A 15,000-nucleotide genomic window follows, 5' to 3' on the forward strand; every position below is an offset into this window, starting at 1 on the left:
TGTCGGCTGTGCAGGGGACTTCTGGACCAGGAGCTCTGAAGGTATTAATTAGTATTTAATTATAAACCCGGGCTCATAAATAACAATAAAAATGGAGGATTCAGCAGGGTTTTATACATTCACTGGGGATAGGGGAGAGGAGAGGTGAGAGGGAGAGAGAGGGGGAGAGGGGGAGAGGGAGAGAGAGGGGGAGAGCAAAGACAATGAGACAGAGTGTGAGAGAGAGAGGAAGAGAGTGTGAGAGAGCGAGGAAGAGAGCGTGTGAGAGAGAGAGAGTGTAGAGTAAATAATTAGATGAGGATCAGTTGTACTCCGAGAGAACATGATGTTAGGGTCACTTCCCAATCTGGTTACCACGTCCCTCAATATAATCGTGTGTAATCCACCGCTATAATACGTAACACATAAAACGCTGTACTTTAAATGAATTCCATTCAGGACGAAAACAAAATAAAAATATAATCAACATCAAGCTCCTCTGGACTGGACCAAGGTCATAGACAAACACTGGGACAGTGGGATTGGCTGGCGGGCCTTCCTGAGAACAGGTGTGTTGCACAGGTGAAAACACCTTGATCCATTGATCAATCAGTATGACATTGTTGCAGGTTGAGCAGTATTCACAAACCCCTTGGTTTCAAGTAAGGGGTGTATACCCCTTCGTCTTAGCCCTAGCCCTCAATCAAAAAGAGTATTGGGACACCACTTACTCTCACGGGAACGTGCAAAACTAAGGGCTAGGGGTAAGGGGTAGGCGTAAGACAGTATTGGGATCCAGACCAAGTCTGGGAGACAGGGACTGGTCCAGATAACATCATCTACATGAAACAGTAGGATCTCCACCTATGGATCCACCATATTGCTTTCCCCTGTGGTCTCGCTTCGGTTCAGCGTCGGTATAGGAGAACTGGTTACGAAAAGGATGATATTCAGCCCTACTGTGGACGCAGCAAGACCCGTTCCTGATCACCACAGCTTGTCAACACCAATCAACAAGGAGGGAGGTCGTCCCTGTTGCTAGGATACAGCTGAGGATAGTTTCGCACATCAGCCAAAGTGAGGACTCTGATTGGTTGGTAATTAGTGGCTCCGATGGTGTGCACTGATGGCTAAGCCATCTAAGCACAATTATTGAGAAGATAATTGAAAGGTTGATGTGAATTCTGACATAAAAACAACCTTTTGAAACAGTTTGTTCCGTCCTAAGTTAAGAAAAAACATCCTGCGGCAAAAAAAACAAACATGGATTTTGTTTTTGAAAGCAGACCCTTTTAGAAAAAATGTTAATTGGCAACGCTCGTTTCGCTCCCCTTGACATTTATGGAAACTTTATGGACAGCAGTCATTCAAGCGCATGACATTTTGGATTTCCTTTAAAACTGTGAAATGGGAGGTTTGCTGCTTTATGGGCCAAGGACCTGAAAATGAACAGGACAGCATCTCTTCGCTCTGAACCCCACAGGCTTACATGAAAGAGAGCGATGAGAGGGGAAAAAAAGAAATCAAAAAGCCAGACATGGAGCTTTCATCTTTTTGAGAGGTGAAGGTCATAAATAGCCTGATGCATTGTATCACTTGTCAATAAATATAATATTAGACAAGGGGGAGGGATAAGGGGGGGATCATCACACAAGATGGTCCCATGGTTTGTCTTTGAAGACAAGGAGAGAGATTGGTCTTTTATTTTTACACTGCTTGAGAGTTTTCAATCACCATGGAACTACAGAGGCACATTCTGATTCTCCTCGACCCTGGATTGGGTTGCCATGTTTGAAAGGGAAAACCCCCCCCATCAGGTGCCGGTTGATCTGTGGAGTTATCAAGTTCAAGGCTACCTGTTCGACTGGATTCCTCATGACAAACGTACACAGGTGTTACTGTTGTAGTGCCTCCAGTGTGTGTGTGTGTGTGTGTGTGTGTGTGTGTGTGTGTGTGTGTGTCAGTGTGTTTGTGTGAGTGTGTGTGTGTGAGTGTGTGAGAGAGAGGATGTGTGTGTGTGAGGGTGTGTGTGCCATCCAATACAGAACACTCTGGAACTCCCATCTCTCATTTCAGAATCGACAGCAGAAAGGCAGGCATCATCTCATGGCAGGAAGAATGACCCAAAATGGCCGCCATGCGGTACTCCAGTGGACGTTGTTGATTGAGATAACATCTTCCAAATGCACCGATCGACATGAAGATACAAAATACTAATACGCTTTTATCGCTGTACTAACTGACATCACTCTGCCCGTGAGACTGTCTCTAATCCAATTGTTTACATGTTGAAAGTAACGCTCAACGTATCGAATGTGTGTGTGTGTTTTGTGTGTGTCTGTTTGGCGCGTGTGTGTTGCAGAAGACATAACTGAGCTGTGCGCCGCGGCTAATCACCTAAGTTGGCGTGACAGGCAATGGCGCATTAAACCAATGGGATTGTGTGTACAGCAGCACTGCTCCCAGCTCTGACAAGGATTAACATGAAGACGTAACGCTAGTGTCTCTCTTCGTTCAGAGTCTGGGTACGACCAGTGAGGGTTCTAGAACCTTAGAAGGGTTCTAGAACCTTTCAACTAGGAGGGCCAAGCTGGGGCCAGTTACATTAAACATGAATGTTGTCATGTCGTTTTTGTCACTGCAATCTAGATGTTTCCCTGCTCCAACACACCGGGTTCTAATGAACGGGTCGTTATCAAGCTCAGAGGAAGCCTGATAACGAGCCGTTCATTTGAATCAGGTGTGTTGGTGCAGGGAAACATCTAGATTCTATAACAGGGGTGGGCAACCCTGGTCTTCAGGGCCCACTGTCCTACATGTTTTAGATGTTTCCCTGCTCCAGCACACCTGTTTCAAATGAATGGGTCGTTATCAAGCTTTGTGGAAGCCGGGTAACGACCCATTCATTTGAATCAGGTGTGCTGGAGCAGGGGAACATCTGAAACATGCAGGACAGTGGCACCCGAGGACCAGGATGAACACCCCTGTTCTAATGCTATGGTATTGGTTGATGTTGAGTCTGGTCCTGGATCTGTGGTTGAGGGTCACTTCTAGTCCATTGGGTGTTGCTAGGCAGCTTTACCTTGTATGTTCATTGATATGCAACATCAGATCATCATTACATTATGTATTCCAAGGGCAGGCCCTGAGCTTGATGGATGATTGGTGCAGTCTAGTCATCTTCAAGGTGCTGTGTCCAGCTTCGTATTTCTCCCCGTCCCTCAGGCTGGCCTCTGCAACTACTCCGCCCTCTCAGAGAGACACGTCGGCTGTTCGACAGCGCCTGCGTGGATCGGTAGGACATTTGCGTGGCAACACAGGCATCCTCACAATCTGAGTCGATCACCGACTGATTTTTTTCCCCCAGTAACTCCTGAGTAAACGTGAACCGAAGGGTACAGACCCTGCAAGTGTGAACGTTTACACGTTCAACGCTGAAGAGGCAGACTGGATTCCTCAAGGACGTGTCTTTGTGCTACGATGCGAAGGGCCCCTCAGAAAGACACGCTCGCAGATATAAATTAGAGGAAGGAGTTGGAGAGAGCAGGAAATTGATTGAGGGTAAAGCTGTCAGGTTCTCTGGAACGAGCCCTGTGAAGGTTACTGAATGCTGAAGACGAGGAGCTCTATAATCCAGCTAAGGGGTCAACAAGGTTTGTTTATGAGCACAAATACAGCGCCTTTTAGAAACTCACAGCACTCCCAAACAATGAGCTGTATCGATCGATTAGACAAAGAGAGAGAGAGAATAGGCAGAAAGAGAGAAAGAAAGAAAGATCGAGGGAGAGAGAGAAAGAACGAGAGGACGATGAAGGGAGCGAAGGAGAAGAGAGAGAGAGAGCGACAGAGAAGAGGGAGGTGTAGAAGTTGGCGGAAGAGCCGTTTCCTTGGACGCCTTGTGTGCTGATACAGACCACCGCTCGTCAAATGGAAAGTTAAACAGAGTCTTTAATAATTTACGATAGTGGGGAAACTGCATTAAAGGAACAGGCCGTTTAGCAAGTTGTCCTGCAACGGTATTGCTAGATCCCTGATAAAGGATCAAAGTGACCACTGCACAGCAACAGGAAACACACAGCTGTCAACAGAGGTATTTTACAGCGGGTCATTTCCTGCCCAGAGAGGAAGTAGATGCTGGCCATCTTTCAGTGCCCTGGTCATTACTGTAGTGGAGGACGTCTTCCTCCAGACTGCCCCTGTGAGATAAGGAGTACAGTAAGAATGACCTGACCCTCAAACACCAGTACAGATGCCTTTGCATTATTCCACTCATGAGTAATGAGTTAGTACTGTGTTCCAAACCCCCGTCAGGCCTACAGTTATGTTCCATGACAATATATAAATTGAAAAGATATCATACATAAGCATTATCAATATCGAGTGTGTGTGTTGTAACTGGTTAGTAAGGTGCCTGTGTACAAAGCTTCAGTGGCCTGCAGTAATGTGTTCATTTAGCCGACGCTTTATTGAAAAGTCAACATTCGGCACCAGGCGGGATTTGAACCTGCGACCTCTTGGTCTGCGGTCAAACGCTCTACAAGCCCTCCGACGGGACTGTTTACGGCCTTGGATCTGCTTCCTGTCCAGAGTTTACCAGACGGTCTTTCCATCCATAGGAGGGAAGAGGCTTGGTGACCGGCCCAGCGAGGGCACGGCCGGCGCCGTCAGGGGGGATCTGGTTCAGCTTGGGATTCACTTACCGCACCCTGATGGGGTTACCAAAAATAAAAACTTCAACTCGCTATTTATACTGGCGAGAGAGAGAGAGAGAGAGAGAGAGAGAGAGAGAGAGAGGAGTAACCCTCTGTGTGTTTTGCCACTCTCTTAACCCTTGTGCTGCCTTCGGGTCACATGACCACGAAGGTTCATAACGAACCATCGTTGTGTTTACCCAATTTTACCCAATACAAAAACAAATAAAAATAATTTTATTTTAACCTTCGCAATGTGGGGGGTCTGAGACAGCCCAACGGTTAAAAGAAAATGCTTCACTTTGTTTTTGTATGCGGTAAAGTTGTTGCCATACGACGGTGGGTCACAATGACTGATGGGTCAGAATGACCCGAAGATAACACAAGGGTTAAGGAATGTATGTATGTGTTTGCGTGTGTGGTACTGTTCAATACCATTCCGAAACCGGATGTGCTGGAGGTTGAAGAGGTGTGTTAAGGGGGTTCTCCTACATACTGTACATTCTGTCTTTGTGTGTGTGTGTGTGTGTGTGTGTGTGTGTGTGTGTGTGTGTGTGTGTGGGGTGGATGGCTGGTGAGGTACTGCCAAGATGTTTGGCAGGAGAGCAACTCTCTCAGTTTCTCTGGCTATAGGTGAATCTGTGGGAGTTCTGTTGCTGCACCTACGAATAGAATTCAGGGAACAGGGAGCTGCTCTGTTCTCCTGGAACAAATAAATATTTCACCAACTCAAGTTTTAGTTCCACGTACGAGTCAAAGGGAGGTAAGGAGTTCCACCTGAACGTTCCCACAAAGTCACATATTTTCTTCTGCTGGGATACAACCACGAGGGAATGAATGGATCCCTGTTTGGCCCAAAGTAAGAGGGGGAATCCACTGACATCCTAAATCTTAAAGACTTGGGCGCCAGAGTCGTGACAAACTAACCTGACTGGACTCCAGATGCCTGAATGTCTGCAAAGGGAATGAAGAAGCCAGGTCACAGAGTTAGCTGATCACACACTAACTCAACTGCTCTGAGTGGAGCTTCCTGTTTCACTTCCTGTCCTGTTGAAAACCTCCTAGTTGTTGCGGTTGATAAAGGAACAGGAAGACGAATAGGAAGAGGAATGAGAAATTCCCAACACACTCATCACCTCACCAGGAAGTGAAACTCTGAAAGGGGTGTCAAAAAACAATGACTTCCTCCTTATAAATCATGTCATCGTAAGTTTGGTTTTTACTTCAGGAAATAATGAATGCTCAACTTGTGGTAGTTTTATTAGGGTTGAAGAGTTTCTGGTCTGATGTGTGATTGGTTTAAATCAACCAATCAGACTGTTTCAGTACCAGTGTTCTGTAATGACATGTCGGGTGCAGTCAGAGACCCATCATTGGGAGGGGCAGTTACTGGACAAGTCAGGGCAGGTAGGGGGTCAGATTGCTGAGCGGTTAGGGGAGTCGTGCTATTAATCAGAAGGTTGCCGGTTCGATTCCTGGCCGTGACGAATGACGTTGTGTCCTTGGGCAAGGCACTTCACCCTACTTGCCTTGGGGGGAATGTCCCTGTACTTACTGTAAGTCGCTCTGGATAAGAGCCTCTACTAAATGTAAATGTATGTAGAAAACACGAACACACCTGAAACACATCTTCTACTGAAACACTTCTGGGAAACAATAGAGCACAATGAATTCTTCTTTTGCAGAAAGAACCACTGTGAACAATAGGACGTCTCGAAAAACGATTTTTAATCAAAAGCAAAAAAAAAAAAAGAAAAAAAAAGAAAGAAAAAGTTGAATCATTAACAAGTTTATAAAACAGTGATTTAGTTACATAAATAAATTGATATCGGTGTATCAAATCTTAATTTCAACTTCATGAGCATGTTGACACGGTTGAGGAAGTACAATCGTTTACCTAATATAATAAATAAAAAGGAGCATATTTCTGTTTCTAAACAAAGGAGCTACTGACAGACACCTACTAGAGGTGAGGACATGAGACACGAGACAAATGTTTCTGCACAGAAAACCAGAGGAAAGAGCTTTTTAAAGCACAAAAGACGTCCATTCAGCTAAAATTAAAGACACTAAAAGTTGTGACCAAAATTGGTTGGCTTTTTCATTTTAATGAACAAAGTTTGGTAGTTAGAACTCCCATTTGGTTATTTTAAAGCGTTAAGACAAGGCAAGAAAGAAAGGCTGTTCTTGTTTGAGGAATTCTAGAGAGAAACTAAAAAAGAAAATTAAAAAGGAGAGAAACAAAAAAATAATTAAAAAAAGCATTAAAAAAAGAAAAGAAAACTGGAACAGTCAAGACCTACATAGCAACTTTCTGTCCGGCACAAAGTCAAGATGTCAGAAGAAGAGGCAAGTACATGTTGTTTGTTGTGCATAAAATGGAGCTTCTTTTTGTGACTTTATCACTGCGGAAGGAGACATGAGGCGTGGTCAGGCCAATTTTCACCCCAGCGTAACCCTACGCTGGTTATTAGTATAGAGAGGGAGACTGTCTGATCTACATTACTCGGCTTGCTAGGCACTAGGCCAAAGTTCTCATGCGTTTCCGTCTTGTTTTAATGCTAAGGCTTGCTGCTCTTGCCCTCTGAAGTCACTTCCTCTTCTCTTCTTCTATGGTGCGCAGTACAAGTGTGTGTACACTGGAGAATACATATTTTGCTCAGCCATAAAAAATAAAATAAAAACGACACACCTCCATTTCCTGTTTTGCAAATAGCCAGTTCCTGTCATGCAGTTCAGTGGATGTCTCTGCATAGCCACCCAGCAAATATGTCCTCCTGCTTGACCTGGCCCCTGATGCAACGCAAGACGCACATTTGAAGTCTTTCTGATATGTTTATGTTTCAAAAACCAAGGTACTGCAGCTTCAAGTATTTTGCATTACATAGAATATTCTTTCATAAATTAGTTAACGTATACATTTTTTTTTTCAATATTCAGACATATACTATCATATATACAGAACAATAAAATGCTTTCATACTTTCTTTTTTCATTTTTGTTAGCTTTTCATTTTTTTGAGAAAAATCCCTGAGAATGTATGTTGACAGTTGTTAAGTTTCCACAAGCGAAGTTTGTGTGTTTGTGTTCAGAATAAGAGCTTTTCGTGTGTGTGTGTGTGTGAGTGTGTGTGAGTGTGTGTGTGAGTGTGTGTGTGTGTGTGAGGAGGAGGAACAACACTGCAAAGCCAAGGTAGTCGGTACGGAGGTGACGATCACGGTTTCTCTAGAGAACGCAGAAGAAGGTGAGAGAGAGGAACGATCCCGGGCTGTGATTGGACACACCCGGACCATGCCGGGCTGTGATTGGACACACCCGGAGTACACCGACAGGCGGAGGCGAGGGAGGAGTAAAGCTGGATCGTTAAGAGGTACTTGTCACAGGATGGAATTGTTCCGTTTGGTTTTGAAGCCGCTTCTATTCTCTCGTTTTGAGGCTGCGAGCGTTAGCAGAGTTAGGAGTGCTAGGTGGAGCTTTCATCACTGGACAACATATACTCAGTGTAAACCAATGCTTTTGTTTTTATCTGTAATACTTTCTCTCTCGCTCTCTCTCACATTCATACATATAAAGGGGGAACACACAAACTTGCACAACAATTTTCATTTTTTTTTGTTTGTTTTGCGAACTAAATAGGTCTATACACATTAATACCGGTGTGGCGTTTATAATTTTACAGTCGTTTCCTTGTTTAGTTGCGTTTTTATTTTTTTCTTCCATTTTCGTTTTTTTTGTCACTTTTTAAGTTAAAAAGGATTAAAAAAAAAGGCAGACTCAAGTAAAAAGGTGAAGCGATCCATCGATCGTTTTCTAGTTTCTCATTTCTTTTGTCTTTTTCCCTGCACCCCCCCCCCCCCCTCAACCAAACCTCTCCCTCACCAGCATCATCAGTTTCTTCTTGCCCTTGTAGATCTGTTTGAGGTTGTCTATAAACTGGGTGAACTGGATGTGCCCGTCATGCGCCATGAGGAACGTCTCCCGCGCCTTGCTGAGAAACTCGATGAACTCGCTGTAGTGCCGCGGGCTGATGTGCGTGAGCCGCGAGTGCGTGGTGTTGATGTACGCCCCGATGGTGGCGTCCAGCAGCTGCCGCAGCGGAGCCTTGTCCAGCGACATCAGCTTCCCGGAGTTCCGGCGGCTGTGCAGCGCCACCAGCCCCGGCGTGGTCAGCGTGCACCGCCGCAGAATGTCCGACAGCACCGTGGCGCACTTCACGCTCTTCACCACTAGAGGGATGACGGCCGCCAGCTCGTTCTTGCCCAGCGAGTGGCTGAGGGCGCAGGCCCAGAGGACGTCGTTGATGGCCGGGTGCGTGTCCTGGTTGTAGCTCAGGTTGAGGTGGGCCATGGCGAGCGTGGCCAGCTTGTACGCCCGCATGGGGTAGCCCCGGTGCTCCATGTAGCGGGCGATGGTGAACAGCTGGGTGTAGCTCATCCCCGTGGACGCCGCGTCCAGGACGATCTGATAGGCCGTCTCGAAGGCGATGTGGTCCTTCTCGCAGAGGGTGAGGGCGGACAGGGCACAGTTCTGGGGGTCCTTCATGGCGCACTGCAGGGCCAGGGTGCGGGCAGAGGAGGCCAGGTTCTCCTGCTGGTGGCAGTCCAGATGCAGGCGGACGATGGTGCTGTTGGACATGACGGTGGTGGCCACGATGCTGGTGGCCTCGGTGGGGGTGAAGAGGGTGAACCAGCTCTGCATGATGCTGTCCAGCGCATAAACACCTTGGAGGGGGAGGAGGAGAGGGGGGGGGGGGCTTAGTGGACACACACACACACACACACATGCGGGAATACACGTATGATGTATGACACACATGGTTTTCCAATTGTGTGCAAGTTTACCCGACACAAATACTATGTGTGATTTTGTGATTGAATGCAATTTACTACAGATTTATCCCTCCCTCCCTCACGCACGCACTAACACACACACACAGGATTACAGCATGATGCTAGACAACGTACCGACTTCTGTGGCACAGGTGACCAGCCATCTCACCATCTCTCTCCTCCGCCAGTTCAGCGTGGACAGAGTCATCCTCATGACCTACACACACACGGAGGCAGCTCAGCAGGAGTTCATCACGTAACACATAAGTGTGTGCGTGTGTAGTGTACATATGTGTGTGCGTGTGTGTACGTCACCTGAAGGCCCAGCTCCAGGGACACTTTGAGCAGCGTGATGTCAGGCAGGCTGTCCATGAGCGTGGCGATCTTGAAGGCGTCCTGAGCCAACTTGAAGATGTGAGATGACGAGTGGATGTTCCTCTGGATGGACTCCAACACCGTCTCCAGCTTACGCCCGTCACCTAGGAAACCACAACCAGGAACAGAGCTCTGTAAACACAGCCTGGGACGCTTTCGTATCGCCTTTTCATTAAGATCACTGTGTTGGTGAGTGTGTTTGTGAGTGAATATATATTATATATATGTGTGTTTGGTGTGTGTGTGTGTGGTGTGTGTGTATATATATATATGTGTGTGTATATGTGTGTGTGTGTGTGGTGTGTCTGTGTGGTGTGTGTGTGTGTGTGGCGTGTGTGTGTTGGGGGTTACCCTTGGCAGCAGTGAGCATGGTGGAGGCCAGCTCACACTGCTGGGACTCGATGTGACTCAGAGTGAACCAGCGAGGGTAGCGGTTGGGCACCACGGATACTATATGGTGAGGCCTGGACAGGTCACCTGACGGAGCAGAGGACTCCAGGACTGGTAACCTGCACACACACACACACAGAGACAGAGAGACAGAGAGAGAGACAGAGAGACAGAGAGACAGAGAGACAGAGAGAGAGAGAGACAGAGAGAGAGACGGAGAGAGAGAGAGAGAGAGAGAGAGAGAGAGAGAGAGAGACAGAGACAGAGAGAGAGAGACAGAGAGAGAGAGAGAGAGAGAGAGAGAGAGAGAGAGAGAGAGACAGAGAGAGAGAGAGACGGAGAGACCGAGAGAGAGACAGACAGAGAAAGCGAGAGAGCGAGAGAAAACAAATGGTTAAGCTCTTCTTTACCCAAACACAGGGAAAGACATCCCAGCACATGTTACAGTTGAGAGGTCTGAGGTCTTACAGAGCTAAACAAAGTTGTTTTTATAAAGCCAATCAATAGTTTCCCTGTGTTTGCATTTACTAATGCTGCCCCCCCCCCCCCCAACACACAAACACACATCCAGACTTCTTTCATAGCCAGTGTGGATGTTCTTTAATCATTTTCCCAAGTTTGTTTGTTTCAAAGTCCGAGGATTGAGATGTTCTACAGATTTACATAATAAAAATCAAAGCGGCTCTATTGAGTTGAAATGAAATCCAGTTTCATATCACCCTTGGCGGTTAGGATGAAACCCAATGCCATATATATTTATTATTCACACATTTTCTAAAACTCATTTTCAGTGCTGTTGAATTATTTAGAGTGGATTCCAGCAAAAAGCGGCTTTGTGATTAAACAGTGCCCTAGATAGCTTCCGCTGAATGCGTGCAAACACACACACACACACACACACAACTTAAGAGATTTTTTTTCCCTGATACAGACCAGTAACTTCTTCCTGAAGTGCAAATGACCCTCCCACCTTCTCTCTCTCCTTCCACCTCCCACCCCTTTCTCATCTCTAACTCCTCTTGTGAAACCAAACTGGGAGAGGGACACTGAAAGTGGCCATGACAGTGTATGTATGCGTCTGTGTGTGTGTGTCTGTGTGTGTGTGTGTGTTTCTCTCTCACCTCATGGCTCTCAGTGCAGTCTCTGTGCGTGTCTCTGTGTGTGTGTCTCTCTCTCACCTCATGGCTCTCAGTGCAGTCTCTGTGTGTGTCTCTGTGTGTGTGTGTGTGTCTCTCTCTCTCTCTCTCTCTCTCTCTCACCTCATGGCTCTCAGTGCAGTTTCTGTGTGTGTCTCTGTGTGTGTGTGTGTCTCTCTCTCTCACCTCATGGCTCTCAGTGCAGTTTCTGTGTGTGTCTCTGTGTGTCTCTCTCACCTCAAGGCTCTCAGTGCAGTCTGTGTGTGTGTGTCTCACCTCATGGCTCTCAGTGCAGTCTCTCTGTGTGTGTGTGTCACCTCATGGCTCTCAGTGCAGTCTCTGTGTGTGTGTGTGTCTCACCTCATGGCTCTCAGTGCAGTCTCTCTGTGTGTGTGTGTCACCTCATGGCTCTCAGTGCAGTCTCTGTGTGTGTGTGTGTCTCACCTCATGGCTCTCAGTGCAGTCTCTGTGTGTGTGTGTGTCTCACCTCATGGCTCTCAGTGCAGTCTCTGTGTGTGTGTGTGTCTCACCTCATGGCTCTCAGTGCAGTCTCTGTGTGTGTGTGTGTCTCACCTCATGGCTCTCAGTGCAGTCTCTGTGTGTGTGTGTGTCTCACCTCATGGCTCTCAGTGCAGTCTCTGTGTGTGTGTGTGTCTCACCTCATGGCTCTCAGTGCAGTCTCTGTGTGTGTGTGTGTCTCACCTCATGGCTCTCAGTGCAGTCTTGTACGCCAGCTCGGCATCGTGAGGTAGCAGGGAGGTGAACAGGTACTTGGCGTAGGTGTGCATGGGCACGCTCTCCCTGTAGAGCAGCTCTCCTAGACCACTGTAGGGACCGGCTGGGGAGGGGGTGAGGGAGGGAGGGGGGGATGCGAAGGGAGAGGAGGAAGGAGAGAGGGTGGGAGGAGAGAGGGGAGGGGAGGAAGGAGGAAGGAGAGAGGGAGGGAGGAGAGAGGGAGGGGAGGAAGGAGGAAGGAGAGAGGGTGGGAGGAGAGAGGGAGGGGAGGAAGGAGGAAGGAGAGAGGGTGGGAGGAGAGAGGGAGGGGAGGAAGGAGAGAGGGTGGGAGGAGAGAGGGAGGGGAGGAAGGAGGAAGGAGAGAGGGAGGGAGGAGAGAGGGAGGGGAGGAAGGAGGAAGGAGAGAGGGAGGGGAGGAAGGAGGAAGGAGAGAGGGAGGGAGGAGAGAGGGAGGGGAGGAAGGAGGAAGGAGAGAGGGTGGGAGGAGAGAGGGAGGGGAGGAAGGAGAGAGGGAGGAAACACCGTTAGAGAGCTGCTGATGAAGTACAAAGAACAGTGGTTACATACATAGTATGTATACTATATACAAACAGCATGTATACTATATATAAACAGCATGTATACTATATATAAACAGCATGTATACTATACAGTTAGGTCCATAAATATTTGGACATTGACACAATTTTCATCATTTTGGCTCTGTATACCACCACAATGGATTTGAAATGAAACAATCAAGATGTGCTTTAAGTGCAGACTTTCAGCTTTAATTTCAGGGTATTTACATCCAAATCAGGTGAACGGTGTAGGAATTACAACACATTTTATATGTGCCCCCCCCCCTTTTTAAGGGACCAAAAATAATTGGACAAACTAACATAATCATAAATCTAATTGTCACTTTTAATACTTGGTTGCAAATCCTTTGCAGTCAATGACAGCCTGAAGTCTGGAACCCATAGACATCACCAGACGCTGGGTTTCGTCCCTGGTGATGCTCTGCCAGGCCTCTACTGCAACTGTCTTCAGTTCCTGCTTGTTCTTGGGGCATTTTCCCTTCAGTTTTGTCTTTAGCAAGTGAAATGCATGCTCAATTGGATTTAGGTCAGGTGATTGACTTGGCCATTGCAGAACATTCCACTTCTTTGCCTTAAAAAACTCTTTGGTTGCTTTCGCAGTATGCTTCGGGTCATTGTCCATCGGCACTGTGAAGCGCCGTCCTATGAGTTCTGAAGCATTTGGCTGAATCTGAGCAGATAATATTGCCAGAAACACTTCAGAATTCATCCTACTGCTTTTGTCAGCAGTCACATCATCGATAAATACAAGGGAACCAGTTCCATTGGCAGCCATACATGCCCACGCCATAACACTACCTCCACCATGCTTCACTGATGAGGTGGTATGCTTTGGATCATGAGCAGTTCCTTCCCTTCTCCATACTCTTCTCTTCCCATCATTCTGGTACAAGTTGATCTTGGTCTCATCTGTCCATAGGATGTTGTTCCAGAACTGTACAGGCTCTTTTAGATGTTTTTTGGCAAACTCTAATCTGGTCTTCCTGTTTTTGAGACTCACCAATGGTTTACATCTTGTGGTGAACCCTCTGTATTTACTCTGGTGAAGTCTTCTCTTAATTTTTGACTTTGACACAGATACGCCTACCTCCTGGAGAGTGTTCTTGATCTGGCCAACTGTTGTGAAGGGGTTTTTCTTCACCAGGGAAAGAATTCTTCTGTCATCCACCACAGTTGTTTTCCGTGGTCTTCCGGGTCTTTTGGTGTTGCTGAGCTCACCAGTGCGTTCTTTCTTTTTAAGAATGTACCAAACAGTTGATTTGGCCACACCTAATGTTTTTGCTATCTCTCTGATAGGTTTGTTTTGATTTTTCAGCCTAACGATGGCTTGCTTCACTGATGGTGACAGCTCTTTGGACTTCATATTGAGAGTTGACAGCAACAGATTCCAAACACAAATACCATACTTGAAATGAACTCTAGACCTTTTATCTGCTCCTTGTCAATGAAATAACGAACTCCCATGAGGGAATAACATACACCTGGCCATAGAACAGCTGAGCAGCCAATTGTCCAATTACTTTTGGTCCCTTAAAAAGGGGGGGGCCACATTTCAAATGTGTTGTAATTCCTACACCGTTCACCTGATTTGGATGTAAATACCCTGAAATTAAAGCTGAAAGTCTGCACTTAAAGCACATCTTGATTGTTTCATTTCAAATCCATTGTGGTGGTATACAGAGCCAAAATGATGAAAATTGTGTCAATGTCCAAATATTTATGGACCTAACTGTATATAAACAGCATGTATACTATATACAAACAGCATGTATACTATATTTAAACAGCATGTATACTATATTTAAACAGCATGTATACTATATATAAACAGCATGTATATTTCACAGTGTTGGTTTGGGCGAACGCGGCTTCATATAAAACACAAACAGCCGATCATCCTGCCTCTCCTCCCTGCTCCGTCGTGAGGCCACATGAGAGGACCGCAGCTGGCCTCATCTGAGCGCTGTGCTGTGTGATATGGGAGGAGCCCTGGGTGGAGCCCTGTGTGATGTGGGAGGAGCCGTGTGTGATGTGGGAGGAGCCGTGTGTGATGTGGGAGGAGCCCTGGGTGATGTGGGAGGAGCCATGTGTGATGTGGGAGGAGCCCTGGGCGGAGCCCTGTGTGATGTGGGAGGAGCCCTGGGCGGAGCCAGGGAGGGGTTACATGTTGTCTCTCATCCACCTGATGGTTCTGTTCCTCCCCCAGCCAGGCCTCTGCCACAGCTACACTTGAAGGGTGTGTGTGTGTGTGTGTGTGTGTGTGTGTGTGTGTGTGTGTGTAAGC

At 46.9% G+C, this 15,000-nt stretch overlaps 1 protein-coding gene across 1 annotated transcript in view; it reads right to left on the reverse strand.

Annotated features, from left to right (window-relative positions):
• Nucleotides 1–6,378: 6,378 nt before the first annotated feature.
• Nucleotides 6,379–15,000, reverse strand: part of zswim6 (zinc finger, SWIM-type containing 6) — a 38,073-nt gene continuing 29,451 nt past the window's right edge. The window contains 5 exon segments of the mRNA XM_062484085.1: nucleotides 6,379–9,391; nucleotides 9,635–9,716; nucleotides 9,815–9,978; nucleotides 10,226–10,383; nucleotides 12,103–12,238. Coding sequence (XP_062340069.1) covers nucleotides 8,529–9,391; nucleotides 9,635–9,716; nucleotides 9,815–9,978; nucleotides 10,226–10,383; nucleotides 12,103–12,238 — 1,403 coding nt within the window. The 3' untranslated portion in view covers nucleotides 6,379–8,528.

The sequence above is a fragment of the Osmerus eperlanus genome, chromosome 18 (genome assembly GCF_963692335.1).
Source record: "Osmerus eperlanus chromosome 18, fOsmEpe2.1, whole genome shotgun sequence".
NCBI classification, from domain to species: domain Eukaryota; kingdom Metazoa; phylum Chordata; class Actinopteri; order Osmeriformes; family Osmeridae; genus Osmerus; species Osmerus eperlanus.